This window comes from Zingiber officinale, chromosome 3A (genome assembly GCF_018446385.1).
Source record: "Zingiber officinale cultivar Zhangliang chromosome 3A, Zo_v1.1, whole genome shotgun sequence".
NCBI lineage: Eukaryota > Viridiplantae > Streptophyta > Magnoliopsida > Zingiberales > Zingiberaceae > Zingiber > Zingiber officinale.
Genome location: NC_055990.1, coordinates 59,045,683 through 59,066,848, shown reverse-complemented (window position 1 = coordinate 59,066,848; position 21,166 = coordinate 59,045,683). Strand labels below are relative to the sequence as shown.

Sequence of the window (21,166 nt, the reverse complement as noted above, 5' to 3'; positions counted from 1 at the left end):
TTTTTCTACTCATACAGTACTTTGACTGTGTGACATAGGATGATCGTTTCGAAGGATGCCATCAAGTTCCATAAAAGATTAGGTAAACTATCATATATCCCTAAATAATATTTACGAAAAGTGATTGGTTGTTTGCCGTATGAGATTTTGGGATCTAATCATAGAGTTTATGGGGCAGAAATTTATACACCCCATGTAATTTATCCCTCATTTATTTATCTTCGAGTGGTTATGATTTATCTCTGTATTTATTTTGGAACGGACTGACTACAGCGTTAGAGGTGAACTGTTCACCTTTTACCCCAGGAAAATTTATTTATTTAATTTTTATAATGTATTTTATGTTATTAGAATTTAATTGATTCAACTTAATGCAGGGTCAGATCCAACGAGAAAGGCGCGTAACGTCTACGTTTTTATAATTTGTAGTCCTGTTATTGCAGGATAAAAATAATTGTATCTTAAAATGCTTTAAAAAAAAAAGTCCAACACCTTTGAACTTGTGTAAAACCACCTATCGGATCAAAAGCGCACTTGAGCTCTAATCTGTTCATCATAAGTCCCAGGGATGTAATGCAGTCTCCCATATATTTGAGGAATATTTGAAGAGAATATTCAAATATCACTCCCTTTCAAATATTTTATATTGGAGGATAATATTTGAGAGTTATTATAAATTATCAGATATAAATTTATATCCGATGATTTTTTAAAAAATTGTATAGAGTGGACCCATCAAAAAATAGACCATCATTATTGTTTTTTTTTCAAATTTAATTAAAATTTAGAAAAATTAACGGAAATGAAATATTTAGGAGTAAGATATGTGAGGAATAAAGCTATAAATATTTATTTGGTAAAATATTTTAAAAATATTGAAATAATAATTAATTTGAAAATTAATGTAAAAATAGATTATAAATATTTAGAGAAATATTATACTCTAATATATAAGAGGACTAGAGGACGGAGCAACAGCGAGCACAGCAATGCCCCGTGTCATCTCCATGTGCGTACGTGTGATAGATATTTACGATGTACGCCACGGTGGAGCGCTTGAAAACTACTTGTCGTGGAGGCCAGATCATTCTTGCCCCCCTTTCAAATCCCGCCACTGCTTCCTTATCCTCATCTTCCCCCTCAAATTCTCCCACTCCACCGAAAAAAAAATGAACTCAATTGATCGACCTACATGGACCACTTGTTCATCACCATGCAGCCAGCCACAGGATGCGTATAGCGATTCACCAATCCGAACTTGGAAAACAGAGGCGCGTAACGTACGGTATCCCTCTATATAGAGTATCCATGGTGTCAACGGCGGAGTGAGCCGCCGATGGACTCCGTTTCTGGCGGAGAAGACGCGGAAGCCACGATCGTCGTGCTTGAGGCACTGGCGCACTCGCTGGAGCGGATGGTGGTCCGCAACGAGCTGGTCGCCAGCGAGGAGGGGACAGAGGCGGAGAAGAAGAGTAGGGGGCTCGCGGCGTTCCGTGGAGCGCAGCCTCCGGGGATCGACCTACGGAAGTATATGGAGCGGCTCCATCGGTACACTCGGTGCAGCGCCTCGTGCTTCGTGGTGAGCTACGTGTACATCGACCGAGCTGCACACCAGCATCCGAGCTCCGCAGTTGTCTCGCGCAACGTCCACCGCCTCGTCCTCACCGGCCTCCTCCTCGCCTCCAAGTTCCTCGACGACACGTACGTACGTTAATAATTATCCTCCGCTGACGAGCTAGGTAGTTTATTGTAAAATTGTTTCCGAGTAATTAATTACGCTGCAATCATCGGAACTACAGGCATCGCAACAACGCATTCTTTGCGAAGGTGGGAGGTGTGTGCAATGGGGAATTGAACCGAATGGAACTAGAGCTGCTCTTTTTGCTTGACTTCAACCTGGTGGTTGGTTGGCGCGAGTTTGAGACCTATTGCCGCCATCTAAATGTGGATATGGGAAAGCTGATGCCGACGAAGGATGTAGAGACTCGCGTTTCCACCAAAATAATTAATACTGATCAAGTCGAAGTTTTTCTCAATGGACTCGCTCCTTCTGCCTCGCATCGCCGTTCTATAGATTTGTGAAGATGCTCTCCTCTTACAAACTGGTTGGCTTCCGTGTACAAATTCTTGATGATCGAGAACAAAGTAATGTCTCATGAGTTTTATTTTATTTTATTTTTTTTACATTGTTTTTCAACACTGACGATAAAAATATGTTTAATTATCGAACAATGCCGTGGGCACTACTATTATTATTCTCCTCATAAACATAAGTGGCAAAATATACCAAGTCGAACTCAGCTTAGTTATTTATTTACTGGATTTGTTCAAATTTATTTATTAAAAATTTTATCAAATTTGAGTAGAGCTCAAATGATGCAACGGAACTTCACCTCCACGATGGATGCTAAAATAGAAGACTTGGCCACGATGAAGAATGTCCTGTGCAAAATAACATACATATGCCAAAGTTATCTAGTAAAGCTCCTTTATACTTAACTCGAATAGTAAAAAATAAAATAAAATAATGGAGAAAAAAAATGAGATTAAGTTTAGATCAGCATCATAAACCTAGTAATACGATGATGAAGAAAGACCCAACTAAAAATAAGTCAAATTAAGAAAAATCAGTTAACGTGGAGATTAAAGTCAAGAAAGATAAAGGGGCGTTGTCCTCAGATCAGGCAAGGTCGATCTTTCAGCTAAGTTATGGCAGGACGAGGCGGTATGCTCGAACGGACGAGCAAGGCCAGGCAAACAACAGAAGGCTAAGAGATAAATAGGCAATACCTCCCTTGGCCATCGTTACTGTCGAGCGGGGGGTGTGTCCATTCCGAAAGGAGCCCTCCGATTATGAAAAGACTAAGTGAAGAGATTGCTTTGGGCAGCACAACCGAGCGGAGGGTGTCCTGGCTGAGTGGCCATCGGTTGGCCTACAACAGGACCCACCTCCTCATACTCTTTTAGAGGTTTGTGCCACTGACAATAAAGCATGTTCCTCAAGTAAATAGTATGATAGAAGTTTTTAGCCTATCACATCAGGGATTTGCATATTTGCTTAAGGAAAGGTGTCAGAGACACTTTTGGATTATCTTTCCCTAAGATGCATGGGAAAATGTGCCCCGTCTTAAGATGCATGAGCAGATATTACAGTGATACTATAAAAGGGGGTTTCCTGTTAGACGTTGCATTACTTGCAACGTTAGGAAGATGAAGGGACGCTTTTTTCACCTCATCTTCCTCCATAATGTGTCATCAAAGCATCGCTTACAAACCAATACATTCTTCTTATATAATGAAGCGTCCAAGAGCAATCAAGAAGGGAGAGGAAGAGGGTGATCAGTGTGACCACAGTGGAGGCGACGATGGGCAAAGGAGAGCATCCGAATGAAACAGCCCACAAACTGAATTTTGCATTTCATTCACCTTCACAATCAAGCTTGACACTTAATTCGATTACCAAATCTTCAATTCATTCCACAATCAACTAAGTTAACAAAAGTAAACTGTTAACACAACTCAAGTAAACCATTCAATGTCTAAAACAGTCCACAATCACTAAGATCTGATATATTGATCAAGAATTCCTCAAACATTCAAGAAGTAAACTTAACACTAGCTGGACTAAACTGAAATCAGGAATTTAAAATAAGAAACAAACTATGAACACATTAAGCAACTTAACAAGGGATTTGATTACAAAAATCTAAAGGAGATTCAGAGCAAAGCTAAGAAATCAATCAAAATTGCAAAGATAGGAAATCAGATCATCAGATCTAAGCAAGAACATCAACAATTCAAAAGGAAACAAAATCTAATAATCATCCACAACCGAACCCGATCTCAAACTCCTTCCTTTTTGCTGTAAAATAGAGATGAATCAAGGAACGCCCATCAAGCAATCACTGGCGAAGATCTGAACTCTCAGCTTATTCAAGTGAAATCCAAGGCTACTTGTAACGCCCGCCCCTCCACTACTACCTTAGGAAGGACGGGGTTCCTTAAAACATACATACATGCATAAATATGAAATCATGGCAGCGGAAGTAATTTAAATTTTTAATAATATCATCATATCATCATACTCATATAAACATGTTAACATGACATGGCATGGAGAACTACATGATCATACTATCATAGTAGCATTTTTTAACTAAACATGTGAACAGGGTAGTCATGCAACCTATTAAACATGCTAACTTGCTAATCCTTTCAACATATCATGTGAACATGCTAGCATTCATGCATATAACTTGACTTAGAAAGTAGCATGTGAACAAGTGGAAACATAATTATCCAAACAGGTTAAACATGTTCAAGTTATTATATTGTAGCAACCATCAAAACCTAAGGTAGAAAACATAGAATAGTTCACATGCATATTTTAAAACATATATAATTTTTGACACACAAAACAGATCTTCATCCACCATGCCACTTCCACACACATCTTTGCCCTTCCTGCTGCTCCCTTTAGTTTAGTCATTCTTTTCCCTTCTCTGCAGTACAAGGAAAAGTAAAACTATAAGCACATAGGCTTAGTAAAATCCTTTCCTACTCACAAAAACCATGAATCATGAAATTAAACATATAGTAGTGACATATTCATTTATTCAACCTATAACTTGAACATTTACATGCTAGCATAAAGTAGTGGCATACTCACTTAATCCAATCATAACATAACATGTGAGAGCATAAGCATAAGGTAATAGCATGTTCATCTAGGCATCATAAACCTATCTCAAAAGAGCATAAATCATAGCATATGGAAGCATAAGCATATATAGTATGAAACATCTCAAGAGAGAATCTACCTAAAGCATAAGAAATCATATAGCATGAGATATGTAGATGCAAGATGTTCTTTTGAAAACATGTATCATGTAGCATGAAATGAATATATGCGAGATGTTCTTTTGAAAACATATATCATATAAGTACTTAAACATAATCTCAACATGAGGGTTCAGCTTTGTACCACATACATACATGAATACGCGCATCCTAAGTAGATCCAAGGTAGCTAATCTTGAACCTACTAGGAACTATGCCCGTTTCATTGACCATCGACCTAGGGGCAACTTAGGAGCTCATCCCTTTTACTAGGCCCGTTTCATAGACCATCGACGTAGGGGCAACTTAGGAGCTCATCCCTGGTACAAGCCATACAAAAGTAAAATAGCATACATATTTCTTGTCATAGCATAGGATATCATGTTTCTTGTCATATCATAGCATATCATGTTTCTTGTCATATCATGAAGAGTGCTCTTAGTCCCAACTTAAGGGAAGCATCTCTTAGGTTATCATGAAGAGTGCTCTTAATCCCAACTTAAGGGAAGCATCTCTTAGGCCTTTCATCTTACATAAGCCTTGCATAACCATAACATGATGTCATAAGGTGAACATAGCATATAGCATAGCATGTAGAGTCATAACATGATGGCATGAAGTGCACATAACATATAGTATATCATAGGAATCATAACATGATGGCATGAAGTGCACACAACATATAGCATATCATAGGAATCATAACATGATGGCATAAGTGCACCTAACACATAGCATATCATAGAAAGTCATAACGTGATGGCATGAAGTGCACATAACATAAACCCTAGCTTTCTTAGTTTGGCCGAAACTTACAAGCCATGGTTCTAGGTTTTTCAAGCAACATCTAAGCATGAAACTTTAACTAAGATCACACCATATATAACATAGCAAGTGAGACTCTTAGCAAGCATAAATGAGCTCCTAACCCTAATTTCCAAACCTTGGCCGAAACATACAAACATGATTATGGGTTATTCAAGCAACATTTAAGGATGAAGACCTTAAACTAACATCATATAATGGATTGCACATCATGAGGAATCATAAGCTAGCATAGTTTAGGTCTTAAATTTCCCTTAATCCCTTTATCTCTTCTTGGCCGAAACCCTAAGAGTATAGTGCTAGTTTCTAAGCAATATAAAGCATGAAAAACTTTAAACTAACAACATATAATGGGTTACACATCATAAGGAATCATAGCAAGCATAGTTAGGTTTCTAAATTTCCCTTAATCCTTTTTATTCTTTCATGGCCGAAACTTTAAGGGAGCATGATCTAGATTTTTAAGCAACATAAAATATGAAAACTTCACACTAACATCCTATAGTGGCTATACATCATAAGGAATCATAAGCAAGCATAGTTAGGTTTCTAATTTCCTCTAATTCCTTTTTATCTCTTCTTGACCGAAACCCTAAAAGCATGAATCTAATTTCTAAGCAATATATAGCATGAAAGACTTTAAACTAACATCATATAATGGATGTCATATCATGAGGAATTATAAGCAAGCATGATTTAGATTTTAAATTTTCTCTAAGCCCTTTATCTCTTCTTGGCCGAAACCTATTAGGTACATGGTTCCATGTTTTTAACCAACATAAATCATGAAGACATCTAGAAATCATAGATGGCCTCTTAACCTTATTTTCTCATCTTGGCCGAAATCTATAAGGTAAGATCCTAGGCTTTCAAGAATTCTTTAAGCGTAGAAACATGTAGAAGCTACTTGTACTGCAGGTGAGGGGAATACTTACATCCTCTTGCTTGATTTACTAAGAGAATACCCTTGTCTCGTGAAGCTTTCCTAGGAAGGAGACCTTAGCTTGGTTCGGCAATGGTGAGGAAGGAGGGCTTGATTTCGGTGGAGAGGAGGAGGAAGGAGGAAGAGGGAAGCAAAAATGAAGTTTTTCTTTCCTATTTTCCTATTTATTCTCAATGAAGGAAGAAGGTAAAACCAACTTCTCATTGAAAGAAGAAGAAGAAAACTTAAATTTTTCCTTCTTAGTGAAAGGGAGTCTTCTCTTTCCCTACCTTTAACTACAATTTCCCTCTCTTTTATAACAGCACACCCCTGTTGGGGCTACTGGTTATCACATACATGCATCTAACAAGAGGTCCAAGGTTCAAACCTTGGTCATGCCTCTTTTTGGTTCTATTTTTCTTTTATTTTGGAAAAATCCATATAAGGTCTATTCTAATTCATGCAACAATTCATACGAAATCATTAGGGATCCTATGGGTGTTACAGTCCCCCATACCTCATAAAAGTTCGTCCTCGAATTTAAAATAACTCTGGGTACTTTTGTTTCATATCGTCTTCGCGTTCCCAAGTGGCTTCTTCGAACCGTTGATTTTGCCACAGGACCTTTACTAAGCGCACCTCTTTGTTCCTTAGTCTTTTGACATCTCGATCTAATATCTGAACCGGTCGGCTCTCAAAACTTAGGTCCTCTTGAACCTGCACTGTCTATGGTTCGATCACTAGGTCTGTGCGAGGAATACATTTCTTGAGCATTGAAACATGGAACACGTTGTGAATCACCGACATCTCCGGGGGCAACTCTAGTTCGTAAGCTACCTTGCCGACTCTTCTCAGAATCTGATAGGGTCCCACATAGCGCGGGCTTAGTTTTCCCTTCTTTCCGAATCTCATCACTCCTTTCATAGGAGCTACCTTGAGAAATATCGAATCCCCGACACTGAATTCCAACGACCTACGCCGCTTATCTGCATAGTTCTTCTATCGACTCTGAGCAGTTTCTATTCTTTGGCGGATGTTCTGTATAGCACGGGTGGTGTTGTCAATGAAATCTGTTCGGAATCTCATCGCCTTCTTTTCGTCACCTTCGTACCAGCATATAGGGGATCTACATTTCCTCCCGTACAAAGCCTCGTAAGGCGCCATTCCAATAGTAGCCTGGTAGCTATTGTTGTAGGCAAATTCTGCTAAGCATAGATATCGGCACCAACTCCCCTTAAAGTCTAAGGCGCAAGCTCGTAACATATCTTCTAGTACTTGGTTCACCCTTTCTGTTTGTCCGTCGGTCTGAGGGTGGAAGGCAGTACTGAACAATAACTTCGTACCAAGAGCCTTCTGAACACATTCCCAGAAATGTGAAACAAAGCAACCATCTCTATCAGAAATGATGGTCTTAGGAATCCCATGTAATCTAACAATTTCCCTGACATATAATTGAGCCAGTTGCTCAATTGAGTAGGTCATCTTGATTGCTAGGAAGTGGGCGGATTTTGTCAATCTGTCCACGATTACCCATATAGCATCGTAATCGTTCATCGTTTTGGGTAGTCCGGAGATGAAATCCATAGAAATGTCCTCCCATTTCCATTCTGGAATCTGAATTGGCTGCAGTACTCCTCCAAGTCTCTGGTGTTCTTCTTTAACTCTCTGACAGGTCAGGCATGTACTGACATACTGAGTCACGTCTCTTTTCATACCGAACCACCAGAATTTCTTTTTCAAGTCTTGATACATCTTGATTGATCCAGGATGCATCGCATAGGGTGTTGCATGAGCTTCTTCCAGTATCTTTTTTCTTAACTCTGGATCGTCGGGAATGCATAAGCGGTCCCTGAGGTATAATACTCCTCGCACGCCAGAACCGTCATTCTTTCCTTCTAATATCTCTTGCTTGATCCTTTGATGCTTGGGTCACGGTTTGCTTCCCAATATATCGTCGAATCGGCTTGGTGCTATTGTCGGTAGAGAGTCGTCGACATATTTTCGAATGTAACACATTCCTCGCTTCCCAATAAACTTAAACATCGGCTCGCTGCGAGCCGAAAGACCACTTTTCTTTTCTGTGATCAAGATCGAGCACTTTCAGGAAATCCATGCCCAATATAATATCATAATCCCGCATGTCGAGCACTATTAAGTCGCAATAGAGTTCTCTCTGCGATTTCGATGTGACTCGCACATATGAGTAGCGACATCACTTCTCTCGAGGGAGTGTGGTAACTTGCAATCTAAAGCTTGTGGTATGTCTATCTTCCTTGTGAAAGGTGTAGAGACGAGAGGCAGTGTTGAAATATCAAATAATACAGAAGGCGTCTTGATCGAAATAAATATCTGACCTGTGACAACCGTAGAATCATTCGCCACATCTTCCTTGGTGAGGGAGAAAATCCTAGCATTCGTTGTAACTGGCGGGGCTTCCAATCTCCCTTGGCTTATCTGAGGGCCTTCTATCGCAGTCTGTATCTGGTGTAGCTGTGAAGGAGCACCTCGGTTCTGGAAATACTGCTGAGGAGGTGTCTGAACCTGAGTAGGGTAGTATCTAGCCATATGTCCTTCCAATCCACAGTTGTAGCACCTACTTGTACCCATATGACATTTTCCAGGATGCTTCTTTCCACATGTGGTACACTGAGGGAACATAGGTTGCTTGCTCGCTGGACCACTCTTAGAGTCGTTCCATTGCTTTTTCTTGCCACTGTGGTTTCCTTTCCAGTTGGCTCTGGTGCTTTGAGATTTCTGTCCTCCCGACTGGGCTTGACTTTTGCCCTCGTTTGGCGCCTTCAAGTAGTGTTCGGTGATCAGGGTACTGTTGATTAGCTCTTCTGCAGTCTGCGGTCTATTAACTCTACCGGCCACGTTCAGAGCTATCTCGGGTCTGAGCATCTTCAGCATGAGTCTGACCCTTTCTCTTTCTGTACTGACCAGCTCTAGGCATAAGCGCGCTAGTCAGTTGAATCTCTTCACAACTTCATTAACTGATAGGTCACCTTGCCGGAACTCGGTGAACTCGTCGTAGTGCTTGTTCGTCACACGCATATGGAAGAATTCTTCGAAAAATTCAGTTTCGAAGTCCGTCCATCTCATTTGATTTACTTGTCTCTTTGCTTTGACTCTGTCCCACCACATTCTGGCATTACCCGTAAGGCAGAACGATGCACACTTGACTTTCTCATGTTCCGGCCAGTCCAATAGTTCTACTATGCTCTCCACAGTCTTGAACCAGGCTTGAGCGTCCCATGGTTCGCAGTTACCAGAGAAACCTTCTAGCTTCAACCTCTGCCACTGAATTAGGGACACCTCTTGTCGAGCCACTAGGGCAGGGCCTACCGGTGGTATTGGTGCCAGTGGTACTGGTACAGCTGTAGGTACGACTGGTATTTGTGGGGTGGCAGTGTTCCTCTGCTGATTCATCAGAGTATCTATTACTTGCTGTTGTTCTGTGACATGACGCTGAAGCTTTGTGACTACATGCATCAGATCAGGTGGGGGTACCGCCTCATTGGCTCTGGTATTGTGTCTTCTAGCCATGCTTATCTTCATAAATGACAACAAGGCTAGCATAAGTTATTATTATTCCTAACCAGGCTAGCATAAGGTCATTATCATTCTTAACATGGCTTAGCATAAGTTATCATCATTCCTACCCTACCTTCATGCATACTTAGACTAAAACATTCCTTATCATAATTAAAAAAATAGAGTAGGCATGCATACTTAGATTAAAGCATTTCTTATCATGCATAAAAGAAATAGAGTAGGCATAAAGATGGCATAGAAATTCTTACTTGGAGCGGCAGGATGGAGGCTTGATGTGTGTGTAGTGGAAAGGCAGACCTGCTCTGATACCAAACTGTAACGCCCGCCCCTCCACTACTACCTTAGGAAGGACGGGGTTACTTTAAACATACATACATGCATAAATATGAAATCATGGCAGCGAAAGTAATTTAAATTTTTAATAATATCATCATATCATCATACTCATATAAACATGTTAACATGACATGGCATGGAGAACTACATGATCATACTATCATAGTAGCATTTTTAACTAAACATGTGAACAGGGTAGTCATGCAACCTATTAAACATGTTAACTTGCTAATCCTTTCAACATATCATGTGAACATGCTAGCATTCATGCATATAACTTTACTTAGAAAGTAGCATGTGAACAAGTGGAAACATAATTATCCAAACAGGTTAAACATGTTCAAGTTATTATATTGTAGCAACCATCAAAACCTAAGGTAGAAAACATAGAATAGTTCACATGCATATTTTAAAACATATATAATTTTTGACACACAAAACATATCTTCATCCACCATGCCACTTCCACACACATCTTTGCCCTTCCTGCTGCTCCCTTTAGTTTAGTCATTCTTTTCCATTCTCTGCAGTACAAGGAAAAGTAAAATTATAAGCACATAGGCTTAGTAAAATCCTTTCCTACTCACAAAAATCATGAATCATGAATTAAACATGTAGTAGTGACATATTCATTTATTCAACCTATAACTTGAACATTTACATGCTAGCATAAAGTAGTGGCATACTCAATCCAATCATAAAATAACATGTGAGAGCATAAGCATAAGGTAATAGCATGTTCATCTAGGCATCATAAACCTATCTCAAAAGAGCATAAATCATAGCATATGGAAGCATAAGCATATATAGTATGAAACATCTCAAGAGAGCATCTACCTAAAGCATAAGAAATCATATAGCATGAGATATGTAGATGCAAGATGTTCTTTTGAAAACATGTATCATGTAGCATGAAATGAATATATGCGAGATGTTCTTTTGAAAACATATATCATATAAGTACTTAAACATAATCTCAACATGAGGGCCCGACTTTGAACCACATACATGCATGAATGCGCGCATCCTAAGTAGATCCAAGGTAGCTAATCTGGAACTTACTAGGAACTAGGCCCGTTTCATTGACCATCGACCTAGGGGCAACTTAGGAGCCCATCCCTTTTACTAGGCTCGTTTCATAGACCATCGACCTAGGGGAAACTTAGGAGCCCATCCCTGGTACAAGCCATATAAAAGTAAAATAGCATACATGTTTCTTGTCATAACATAGGATATCATGTTTCTTGTCATATCATAGCATATCATGTTTCTTGTCATATCATGAAGAGTGCTCTTAGTCCCAACTTAAGGGAAGCATCTCTTAGGCTATCATGAAGAGTGCTCTTAATCCCAACTTAAGGGAAACATCTCTTGGGCCTTTCATCTTACATAAGCCTTGCATAACCATAACATGATGTCATAAGGTGAACATAGCATATAGCATAGCATGTAGAGTCATAACATGATGGCATGAAGTGCACATGACATATAACATATCATAGGAATCATATCATGATGGCATGAAGTGCACATAACATATAGCATATCATAGGAATCATAACATGATGGCATGAAGTGCACACAACATATAGCATATCATAGGAATCATAACATGATGGCATAAGTGCACCTAACACATAGCATATCATAGAAAGTCATAACGTGATGGCATGAAGTGCACATAACATAAACCCTAGCTTTCTTAGTTTGGACAAAACTTACAAGCCATGGTTCTAGGTTTTTCAAGCAACATCTAAGCATGAAACTTTAACTAAGATCACACCATATATAACATAGCAAGTGAGACTCTTAGCAAGCATAAATGAGCTCCTAACCCTAATTTCCAAACCTTGGCCGAAACATACAAACATGATTATGGGTTATTCAAGCAACATTTAAGCATGAATACCTTAAACTAACATCATATAATGGATTGCACATCATGAGGAATCACAAGCTAGCATAATTTAGGTCTTAAATTTCACTTAATCCCTTTATCTCTTCTTGGCCGAAACCCTAAGAGTATGGTACTAGTTTCTAAGCAATATAAAGCATGAAAAACTTTAAACTAACAACATATAATGGGTTACACATCATAAGGAATCATAGCAAGCATAGTTAAGTTTCTAAATTTTCCTTAATCCTTTTTATTCTTTCATGGCCAAAAACTTTAAGGGAGCATGATATAGATTTTTAAGCAACATAAAATATGAAAACTTCACACTAACATCCTATAGTGGTTATACATAATAAGGAATCATAAGCAAGCATAGTTAGGTTTCTAATTTCCTCTAATTCCTTTTTATCTCTTCTTGGCCGAAACCCTAAAAGCATGAATCTAATTTCTAAGCAATATATAGCATGAAAGACTTTAAACTAACATCATATAATGGATGTCATATCATGAGGAATCATAAGCCAGCATGATTTAGGTTTTAAATTTCTCTATTCCCTTTATCTCTTCTTGGCCGAAACCTATTAGGTACATGATTCCAAGTTTTTAACCAACATAAATCATGAAGACCTCTAGAAATCATAGATGACATCTTAACCTTATTTTCTCATCTTGGCCGAAATCTATAAGGTAAGATTCTAGGTTTTCAAGAATTCTTTAAGCGTAGAAACATGTAGAAGCTACTTGTACTGCAGGTGAGGGGCATACTTACATCCTCTCACTTGATTTACTAAGAGAATACCCTTGTCTCGTGAAGCTTTCCTAGGAAGGAGACCTTAGCTTGGTTCGGCAATGGTGAGGAAGGAGGGCTTGATTTCGGTGGAGAGGAGGAGGAAGGAGGAAGAGGGAAGCAAAAATGAAGTTTTCTTTCCTATTTTCCTATTTATTCTCAATGAAGGAAGAAGGCAAAACCAACTTCTCATTGAAAGAAGAAGAAGAAAACTTAAATTTTTCCTTCTTAGTGAAAGGGAGTCTTCTCTTTCCCTACCTTTAACTACAATTTCCCTCTCTTTTATAACAGCACACCCCTGCTGGGGCTACTGGTTATCACATACATGCATCTAACAAGAGGTCCAAGGTTCAAACCTTAGTCATGCCTATTTTTGGTTCTATTTTTATTTTATTTTGGAAAAAACCATATAAAGCCTATTCTAATTCATGCAACAATTCATATGAAATCATTAGGGATCCTATGAGTGTTACACTTCTGGGAATGCCCTAACTAGCTGTGAGTCACTGAATTTGCCAACCATCGAAGAGCAGAGGTGCTTCAATCGATTAATCGGATCGATTCAATAGCTGTAGAGGTGGAAATGATGTAGAGGCTTTTGGGAACACCCTTCGAGCTCCGATGATTGACTGGATCCCACAGATCTGGGGAACGCCCTCTAATCTGTAGTTGTTGTGGATTGCGGAAGAGAAATTAAGGATCGGGGAACGCCCTCAAAACTTGATTTGTACCTCGATTGCTGGTCGTCGGTTCATCGGAAGCTTGCCGGAGATGAAGAAGTTCAATCTTGGATCCGAAATGTGGAAGGGAGGCTTCGACGTCGCTGAAGAAGAAGGATGAATAGTAGATTATCGCGAGGAAACGCCGAGCTCAGGGAACACTGTAGCTTCTCACGCGATTTAAATCAACCTCACATCTGATCGGACGGTCCAGATTGCTTCGAGTCTTGATCAACGGTGAGAACTTCTCAGATCTGGATCAAAAGCTTCTGGGTCTTCATCAATGGCTGTGATGTATTTCCTCTTAGCTTGGATGGACCAGATCCTTGACGGATGGCTCAGATCTCTCCGATCTTCGATGGACTATCCAAATCACTCCAAAGCTTGATCGTCTTATTTAGCCCTAGATTTGATTGTAAATGTGGTCTGATATGATCGGATCCATGACACTTTTGACACCTACAAAGAAAATATCAAAATATTAGCATCAAATACCATGAAAATAAATTAATTTGTAATTAAGTCCAAGATAAATGCAATGCATGAATTATGATGTCAATATAGATTTCATCTATGAACAAGATCATTAAAAACATGTATTATGTATCAAAATAGTGTAGCAAAATCATGGTTATCAGTACCGTCTGTCGTGATGAAGCTAACCTTCTCTTGATCCTCTAGTGCCAAAGGGATTTGGTGGTATCCTTGGTAAGTGTCGAGCATGCAAATCCTTCCATAGTCTGAGATCGAGTCCACCATCTGATCAATCCTGGGCAGCGGGTAGCAGTCCTTGGGGCTGACGCGATTAAGATCTCGAAAGTCGATGTAAACTCGTCACTTATTATTGGGTTTAGCTACTAGGACCACATTAGAGAGTCAGGAGGGGAATTGTACCTCTCTAACGTGACCTGCTTTCTTGAGCTGGTCCACCTCAGCTCGGATGATCTTATTTTGCTAGACCGAGAAATTCCTCTTCTTCTACTTAACTGGTTGGGAATCAAGCAGAACGTGTAATCTGTGCTCGACCACCTCGGGCAGGTAGCTCTTCGGGTGACCAAGCGAAGACATCCCTATTGTGAGTCAAACATTGGACTAGGTCCGTCTTGACTTCGATAGGAAGGTCGGTTGATATGCGGGTGAGGCTCTCCGGGCGTTCAGAATAGAGCTGGACCTCCTCCCAAGGGATGAACTCCTCTGCTATAAGCACAGGCTCCTCTTGAATGACGTGGATCCCGCCATCCTAGGTTCACTGAGCCTTGCGAGCCTCCACCTTCACCATGTCAATGTAACACCTGCAAGAGACCAATTGCTCCCTTCTAACTTCCCCGACCTGGTCTCCCACAGGGAATTTGATCTTCTGATGAAAAGTGAAAACTACCGCTTGGAACTCATGCAGTGTTGGTCTTCCTAAGATGACGTTGTATGAGGATGCCGAATCCACTACTATGAAGGTGCTCCTCTGCGTCCTCACCAGGGGCTCGCTACCCAAAGATATGGCTAGCTTGATCTAGCCCATGAGTCATACTTCATTGCTGGTAAAACCATACAATGAAGTAGCCACGGGCTGGAGTTCACCGACATCGATTTGCATGCTCTCGAATGTGCTCCTGAACAACACATTGACAGAGCTTCCGGTATCTACGAAAAATCTGGTCACGCGACTGTTGGCGATGACGACTTTGATTATTAGGGCATCATCATGAGGAAGCTCGAGCCCCTCCAGGTTTCGTGGCCCAAAGCTGATGACGGGCCTCGCGACTTGCTCCGGGTTGCACCCCACAGCGTGTATCTCCAAGCGTCACTCATGAGACTTTTGAACCCTAGCAGAGTCTCCATCTGTAGGCCCTCCTGAGATTATACTGATCTCGCGAATGGCCGCGTTTCCACTGTTCTCCTCTTCCCGGACTTCCCCTGGCTTCAAGTTGCAGCTAGGCTGCTGATTTCCTTGTCTCGTATTGTCGGGCAGGGGTTTACTAGACTGACCTGCCCCGAGCTATTGGCCGACCAACATCCTCTACTGAGTCCTGGGTGCGATCTCAGGTGGAGGCAGGCCCAGCTCGGCTGCTAGCCGACAGTCTCGAGTGAACTGGAAGCAATCACTTGTGGCATGAGTGTGAGACTGATGGTAAGTGCAATAACGTCGTCCTCATTGCCCGGGCCTTGGGGGTTGAACGACTGCCACACATTGCGCCGGCTTGGGATCCTAACTAGGTGGGAAGGGCGGTGGGGCATCCCCGTTGCGTGGAAGAGGCTGAGCTGGTGGGTGGGGCGGCCTCTTCTCTGGCTTGTTGGCGGGAGTAGGCACCTTGTCTGCTTTGCGCCGAGCAGCCTGAGCATCCTCCACGTTGATATAGCTAGCTGCCTTCCCGAGCATCTCATCGAAGTTCTTCACGGGATCTCGAATGATATCTTAGAAGAACTCTCCCTCTACTAGTCCATGAGAGAAGACGCTCATCAATATTTCCGAGGTGGCAGATGGGATCCTGAGCCACCTAGTTGAAGCGCTTGATATAACTTCGCAAGGGCTCGTTCAACCCCTACTTAAGAGCGAAGAGACGGTTGTCTGTCTTCTGGTACTTCCTGCTGTTGGCGAAGTGACGCAAGAAGACAGTCTTGAAATCATGAAAACAGGTGATGGATTCGTTCGGCAAGCCATCAATCCATTTCTATGCCAAGCCAGATAGAGTATTCAAGAATACTCGGCACTTAATAACATTGCTATATTGATGCAACAGCGCAGCGTTCCTGAACTTGTAGAGATGATCCTCCGGATCTTTACTGCCATCGAATTCTCCAATGGCCAGGGCTTGTACCCCTTCGGTAGCTTCTTCTCTAGTACCCTTAGAGAGAATGGCACTTGCTCATCGGATTCCCCTCGGGGCTCCTCCTTGAGGACTATGACTTTCCCCTTCTGTGAGTCCTTGGGCAGGGAGCTTTCCATTATAGAGGCCTGCAGTTGCTCTTTCTTATTATAACAGTCCAGACCCTTATGGTAGTAGTCTGGGACTGGTTCCCAGTAGAAGGCCAGGGGGAACTCCTTAGGTTGCTTCCTCTTAGACCCTCTGTCGGACACATGAGTCGGGTCCTTGGAAACAGCAAGCATTTTGTATTGTCGCAAGGCAGTAGTCTATTTTTCGGAAGCCGCTCGTCTCTTAGCTTCCTTGAACAGTTCGTACTCCCTTACCGTCATGGTCACGTTGATTCGTCCAATATCCTCTATCTTCACGTTCTAGAACATGTGGAGAAGATTCCCACAGATGGCGCCAAATTGATCCTATCCGGAATCTGAGTCAGATGAAGGCTGGGTGAGCTATTGCTGGTGTTGACCGGGGTTGAGGAGGGAGGGGGGGGCGACTGAGACACCTTTCTCGTATGCGCTTCCAAAAATGGACTCCCACGTAACGTTGATGGACGACGATGACTAAGCCGATGGTACCTGAGCTTTGCGCACACTCAGACAAGTACACGAGCATTAGAGGCCAGAAATCAAGGAAAAAGTCCCCGGATCAGACCCTCCGACGCTCAAATCTGGTACTTTTTCCCAGAAGAACAGTGTACGAAGGAGAAATAAAGTAGAAGACAAGTGCGAATGTGTGAGAGAGCGTACCTACATGAGGGAAAGGACCTCCTTCTTTATATGACAGTGCGTACCTTCTGGAACCTGACTGATATCAGAGAATGTCGGGTGTCAGAACTTGTCAGGTAATGGAGGACACATGACATCCTTCTGTAAACTAAAGGAAGGTTCCATTCGCAGGTGGCTGCAGACCGTTGGAATGTTCGCTGACACTTAGCAGTTATTCTCTGACAGACGATTATAATTCCCTAATTTTGTTGTCATGTAGCACCTTCTGTCCCGACCGGGTATAAATAAGGCAGCTTGGGATGATCAGTCGGGTATAACACCTGGCCCAGACCTTGGGAGGTCGAGAGCTGTGGAGAGATCGTCCAGGAGCCGACCGAGAGTTGGCTAACCGAAAATTAGCTTACTGAAAGAACTAGACCTAGATACAACTAGGTCGTGAGAGCCTGACCAATCAAATCCCAGTCAGGTATCACCCCGCCTGTCTACCAAGTCTTAGATCAAGAGGTCTCATATATGGAGTCCCAATCTGTGAAAACCCGACCGGGAATCATGTTGGTAACGTTGTCGCCCGGTCTTACTTCCTCTTTTCATAGCTGTTGATTGCCACATCTCCTTGACTTCTGATTGTCATGCCCTCTTGACTTCTGACTATCACGTCCTCTTAACTTCTGACTACCTAACCTTATCGGATCTCACCATTATATGCAGATCATTAGACATTTTTCAATCTAGAAGTGAAAAATTATTATTTTATATCAGATTTATAAATATTTTTAAAAATATTTTAAAGATAATTTAAAATTAAATATATGTGAAAAAGAGTTTTCTATCTATTGAAAAAACATAGTTTTCCCTTATACTGTTTTTTATTAAAGCAAAAGACAAATTATCCTAAAAAATTTGTAGATAACGTTCTTTCTGCAGGTTACCTTAGATCTCGTATAGCAAGTATGCCTTTAGGATGCCTCTCGACGGTGGTAGAAATGTTTGATGGATAATCAGAGAAAATATTAAAAATAGCATAAAATACGATTAATTAAGTGGGTTCGGGCGTCCCGACTTAGCAGAGCGACTACTGTCCATGATTTTAATACTCATGATGATGATAAAAAATGAATATATTTATTTTAATATTTTTATCAATTTATCTCAGGGATAATACAGAAAAGATAAATTACGGACGACTACTAATCTTTGAAATAATGATTAACATATAAGAGAGACATTTACCTTGATTTTATCGAAATTTGAATCTCAAATTTTATGATGACAACATCTCATGAGCTAATCACTAGACCGTTCTAAGAGAACTATATGTAGTGTATAATGATGAGTCGATTATGGAGGTCGATTGTCACTGATTTTTAACGTGAATACGTTTCGAAATATTAATCAATTTTTTTATAAGATTAGTTTCATCATCTTTAAAATTAATCAATTTATATAATTAAACATTTAAATTTATAAAATAAATAAATCAGGGTATAGGATTTCTCAATGGAAAAGTTTACAACCATACAGTAGTCCTTGCGATTAGAAAATGGCTTCTTATCAACTTTATTAGTATGTGGGATTCCTGTCAACTTTATCAGGACGTAGTTGGTATTAAGAAGTTGATTGCACTATAGCTCGAGTAATTATATAATTTATATTTATATATAATACAACTTTTTGTATGTATATATAATATATATATACATATGAAGTGAAGTTTTCACTATACAGCTGTATCTATATAAGATACACTACTACCCTACACTAAACGCATGCAAAAATAATTTTTTTTACAAAAAAGGTTCACCCTGTACAACTGTAGATATTTAACTTTAACAGGAAAACAAATTAACAACTAATTTTTTCCTCTCTCTCCGCAGTACTTTTTTTTGAGAGAAATTTCCGCGCTACTATTGATACACGAATTCATTGGTAAGTTTAGAGGGGTGGACATGCTATGCCATCGTGCAATTAATGCCCTACGTAGTACAAGTCAGTGTGAGTAACGAATACCTATAGAATACTTGGCGCTTTACATGCCAAGCCAACCCCCCTCGTCCCCTTTTTCTAGCCCCCGCTCGTCTCTTCTCATATCATCGTTAGCTTAGCTTCTTCCCGACCCAGTCACTGTCCCTGTCCGCCTGTCCTCAGTCTCCTCCTACCTTCTATCCCATCCCATCCCTTCCTTTCCTTTATCTCTCTTTCCACTACTGGGAAATGGGAATAGATTGATCAAGGCAGCTAGTTGAGTCAAGGCAACACTCGTTCGCTTTCCAATTCTACGCCGCAAATCTTGTAAGCTCATGAAGATGCCGCCTTATCCTCTTCAATCCTCAACTCTAGATCCAGAGAAGTCCTTTTCTCCGAACCAGCAAGTTGTGTTCAGCACGTCCCCTTCCACTCTCAACCTCAGCCCCTACCCGTACCCCCACCCCTACTGCTTCTCCTCCATCTCTTCTCCTTCCTTCTCTGATCTCTCGACCTCCAACTACGATTCCCTGCTCGAGGCCTCCCTTGACGGTGTGTCGGTGGTAGCAGCAGCGCCATCTCCGCCTCTTCCTCATCCAGCGGCCAAGGAGGTTGCCGGTCCTGCAGCTGCAAAACCGGCTGCAGGGACGGAACCTAGCAACCGGCGAAAGCGTTTCAGAACCGACCGACACAGCAAGATACTCACCTCCCAAGGCCTGAGGGACCGGCGGATGCGGCTCTCCCTCGGAGTCGCCCGCCAGTTCTTCCGTCTCCAGGACATGCTCGGCTTCGACAAGGCGAGCCACACCATTAATTGGCTGCTCCACCAGTCCAAGCCCGCCATCGATCTCCTCGCTACATGTTCTGCGCTCAACAATACAAACACCCAAACCCTCAACAGTAGTGGCATTTTCTGGACCACCCAGTCGTCTGCTTCATCCGAGTGCGAAGTAGTCTCCAGTTACTCCACCCCCAAGGCCATGCCAACCACTGACGTCACGCCACTGTTTCCTCCTCCGTCTAAACCCAAGGGACATTCTCGGTTTGCAGTGGAAGCTTCGCTTGATGGAAGATTCACGAGGGAGTCGAGAGAGAAAGCGAGAGTTAGGGCAAGGGAGAGAACGATGGAAAAGAAGAAGACTAACAGCTCCGAGCACCACCAGTTTTGACCTCTGAAATAATCACGAGCGTGGAGAAGATTTCTGTGTGTGTCACTGAGGTGTACGAGTGTAGCCAGACGACCTTGTTTCATTGTGCCTCATGTACAAGAAGAAGGAGGAGGAGGAAGGAGGATGAGGAGAAGGAGGAGGAGGAGGAGGCCGCAAATTTCAAGGGTAGCGATAGGCTTCTTAGGTAACAAAGAAGAAGTGCATTTTCTTGGCTGATGTTTGCGCATATTCTATTCATTGTCTGCCTAATTAATTTAAGTTTCAGTATTGTTGTTCTTAATGGTGGTGTAGGTTTAATTTGGTGGTAATTTAAATTTATGCAATATTGTACCATGAAGCTGAGTTCGTTTCCATTTCCATCTGCATTGTGAAAGATCACGGTGATAGCTTGCCTTTAATATTGACATTTTCTGCAAATTAAATGTATAGAAAGTGAAATTTGGCTTATCTTTTTATCCCAAAAAAGACAGAAAAAAAAAACTTTCGTGGTATAATTTCTGTTTTGGTCGACCTAGGACGTTGATCAAATCAAGTCAGAAACAGATAATTAAGAATAATTCAATTGTATC

The 21,166-nt window shown here is 41.2% G+C and overlaps 2 protein-coding genes across 3 annotated transcripts; both read left to right on the top strand.

Annotated features, from left to right (window-relative positions):
- The first annotated feature begins 1,180 nt into the window (after positions 1–1,180).
- LOC122053771 (cyclin-U1-1-like) lies at positions 1,181–2,175 on the top strand. Of its 2 annotated transcripts, none has more exons than XM_042615743.1 (2): positions 1,181–1,705; positions 1,800–1,938. In XM_042615743.1, exons 1-2 carry the CDS (start codon positions 1,337–1,339, stop codon positions 1,887–1,889), a joined length of 459 nt encoding a protein of 152 aa, XP_042471677.1. In that variant the 5' UTR covers positions 1,181–1,336; the 3' UTR covers positions 1,890–1,938. The 2 variants fall into 2 exon arrangements, with proteins under 2 accessions (XP_042471677.1, XP_042471676.1); XM_042615742.1 differs by having other exon boundaries at positions 1,187–1,701; positions 1,800–2,175.
- Positions 2,176–19,543: 17,368 nt separating this feature from the next.
- On the top strand, positions 19,544–20,932 carry LOC122053770 (transcription factor CYCLOIDEA-like). Its single transcript, XM_042615741.1, has one exon. It carries the CDS (start codon positions 19,764–19,766, stop codon positions 20,595–20,597), a length of 834 nt encoding a protein of 277 aa, XP_042471675.1. The 5' UTR covers positions 19,544–19,763; the 3' UTR covers positions 20,598–20,932.
- The last annotated feature ends 234 nt before the right edge of the window (positions 20,933–21,166 follow it).

Excerpts from the sequence above, each read along its gene's own strand:
- LOC122053771 (XM_042615742.1), top strand. The coding sequence starts at position 1,337 with ATGGACTCCGTTTCTGGCGGAGAAGACGCGGAAGCCACGATCGTCGTG. Across the intron at positions 1,702-1,799 it reads TCCAAGTTCCTCGACGACAC|GCATCGCAACAACGCATTCT; the intron begins GTACGTACGTTA and ends TCGGAACTACAG.
- LOC122053770 (XM_042615741.1), top strand. The coding sequence starts at position 19,764 with ATGAAGATGCCGCCTTATCCTCTTCAATCCTCAACTCTAGATCCAGAG.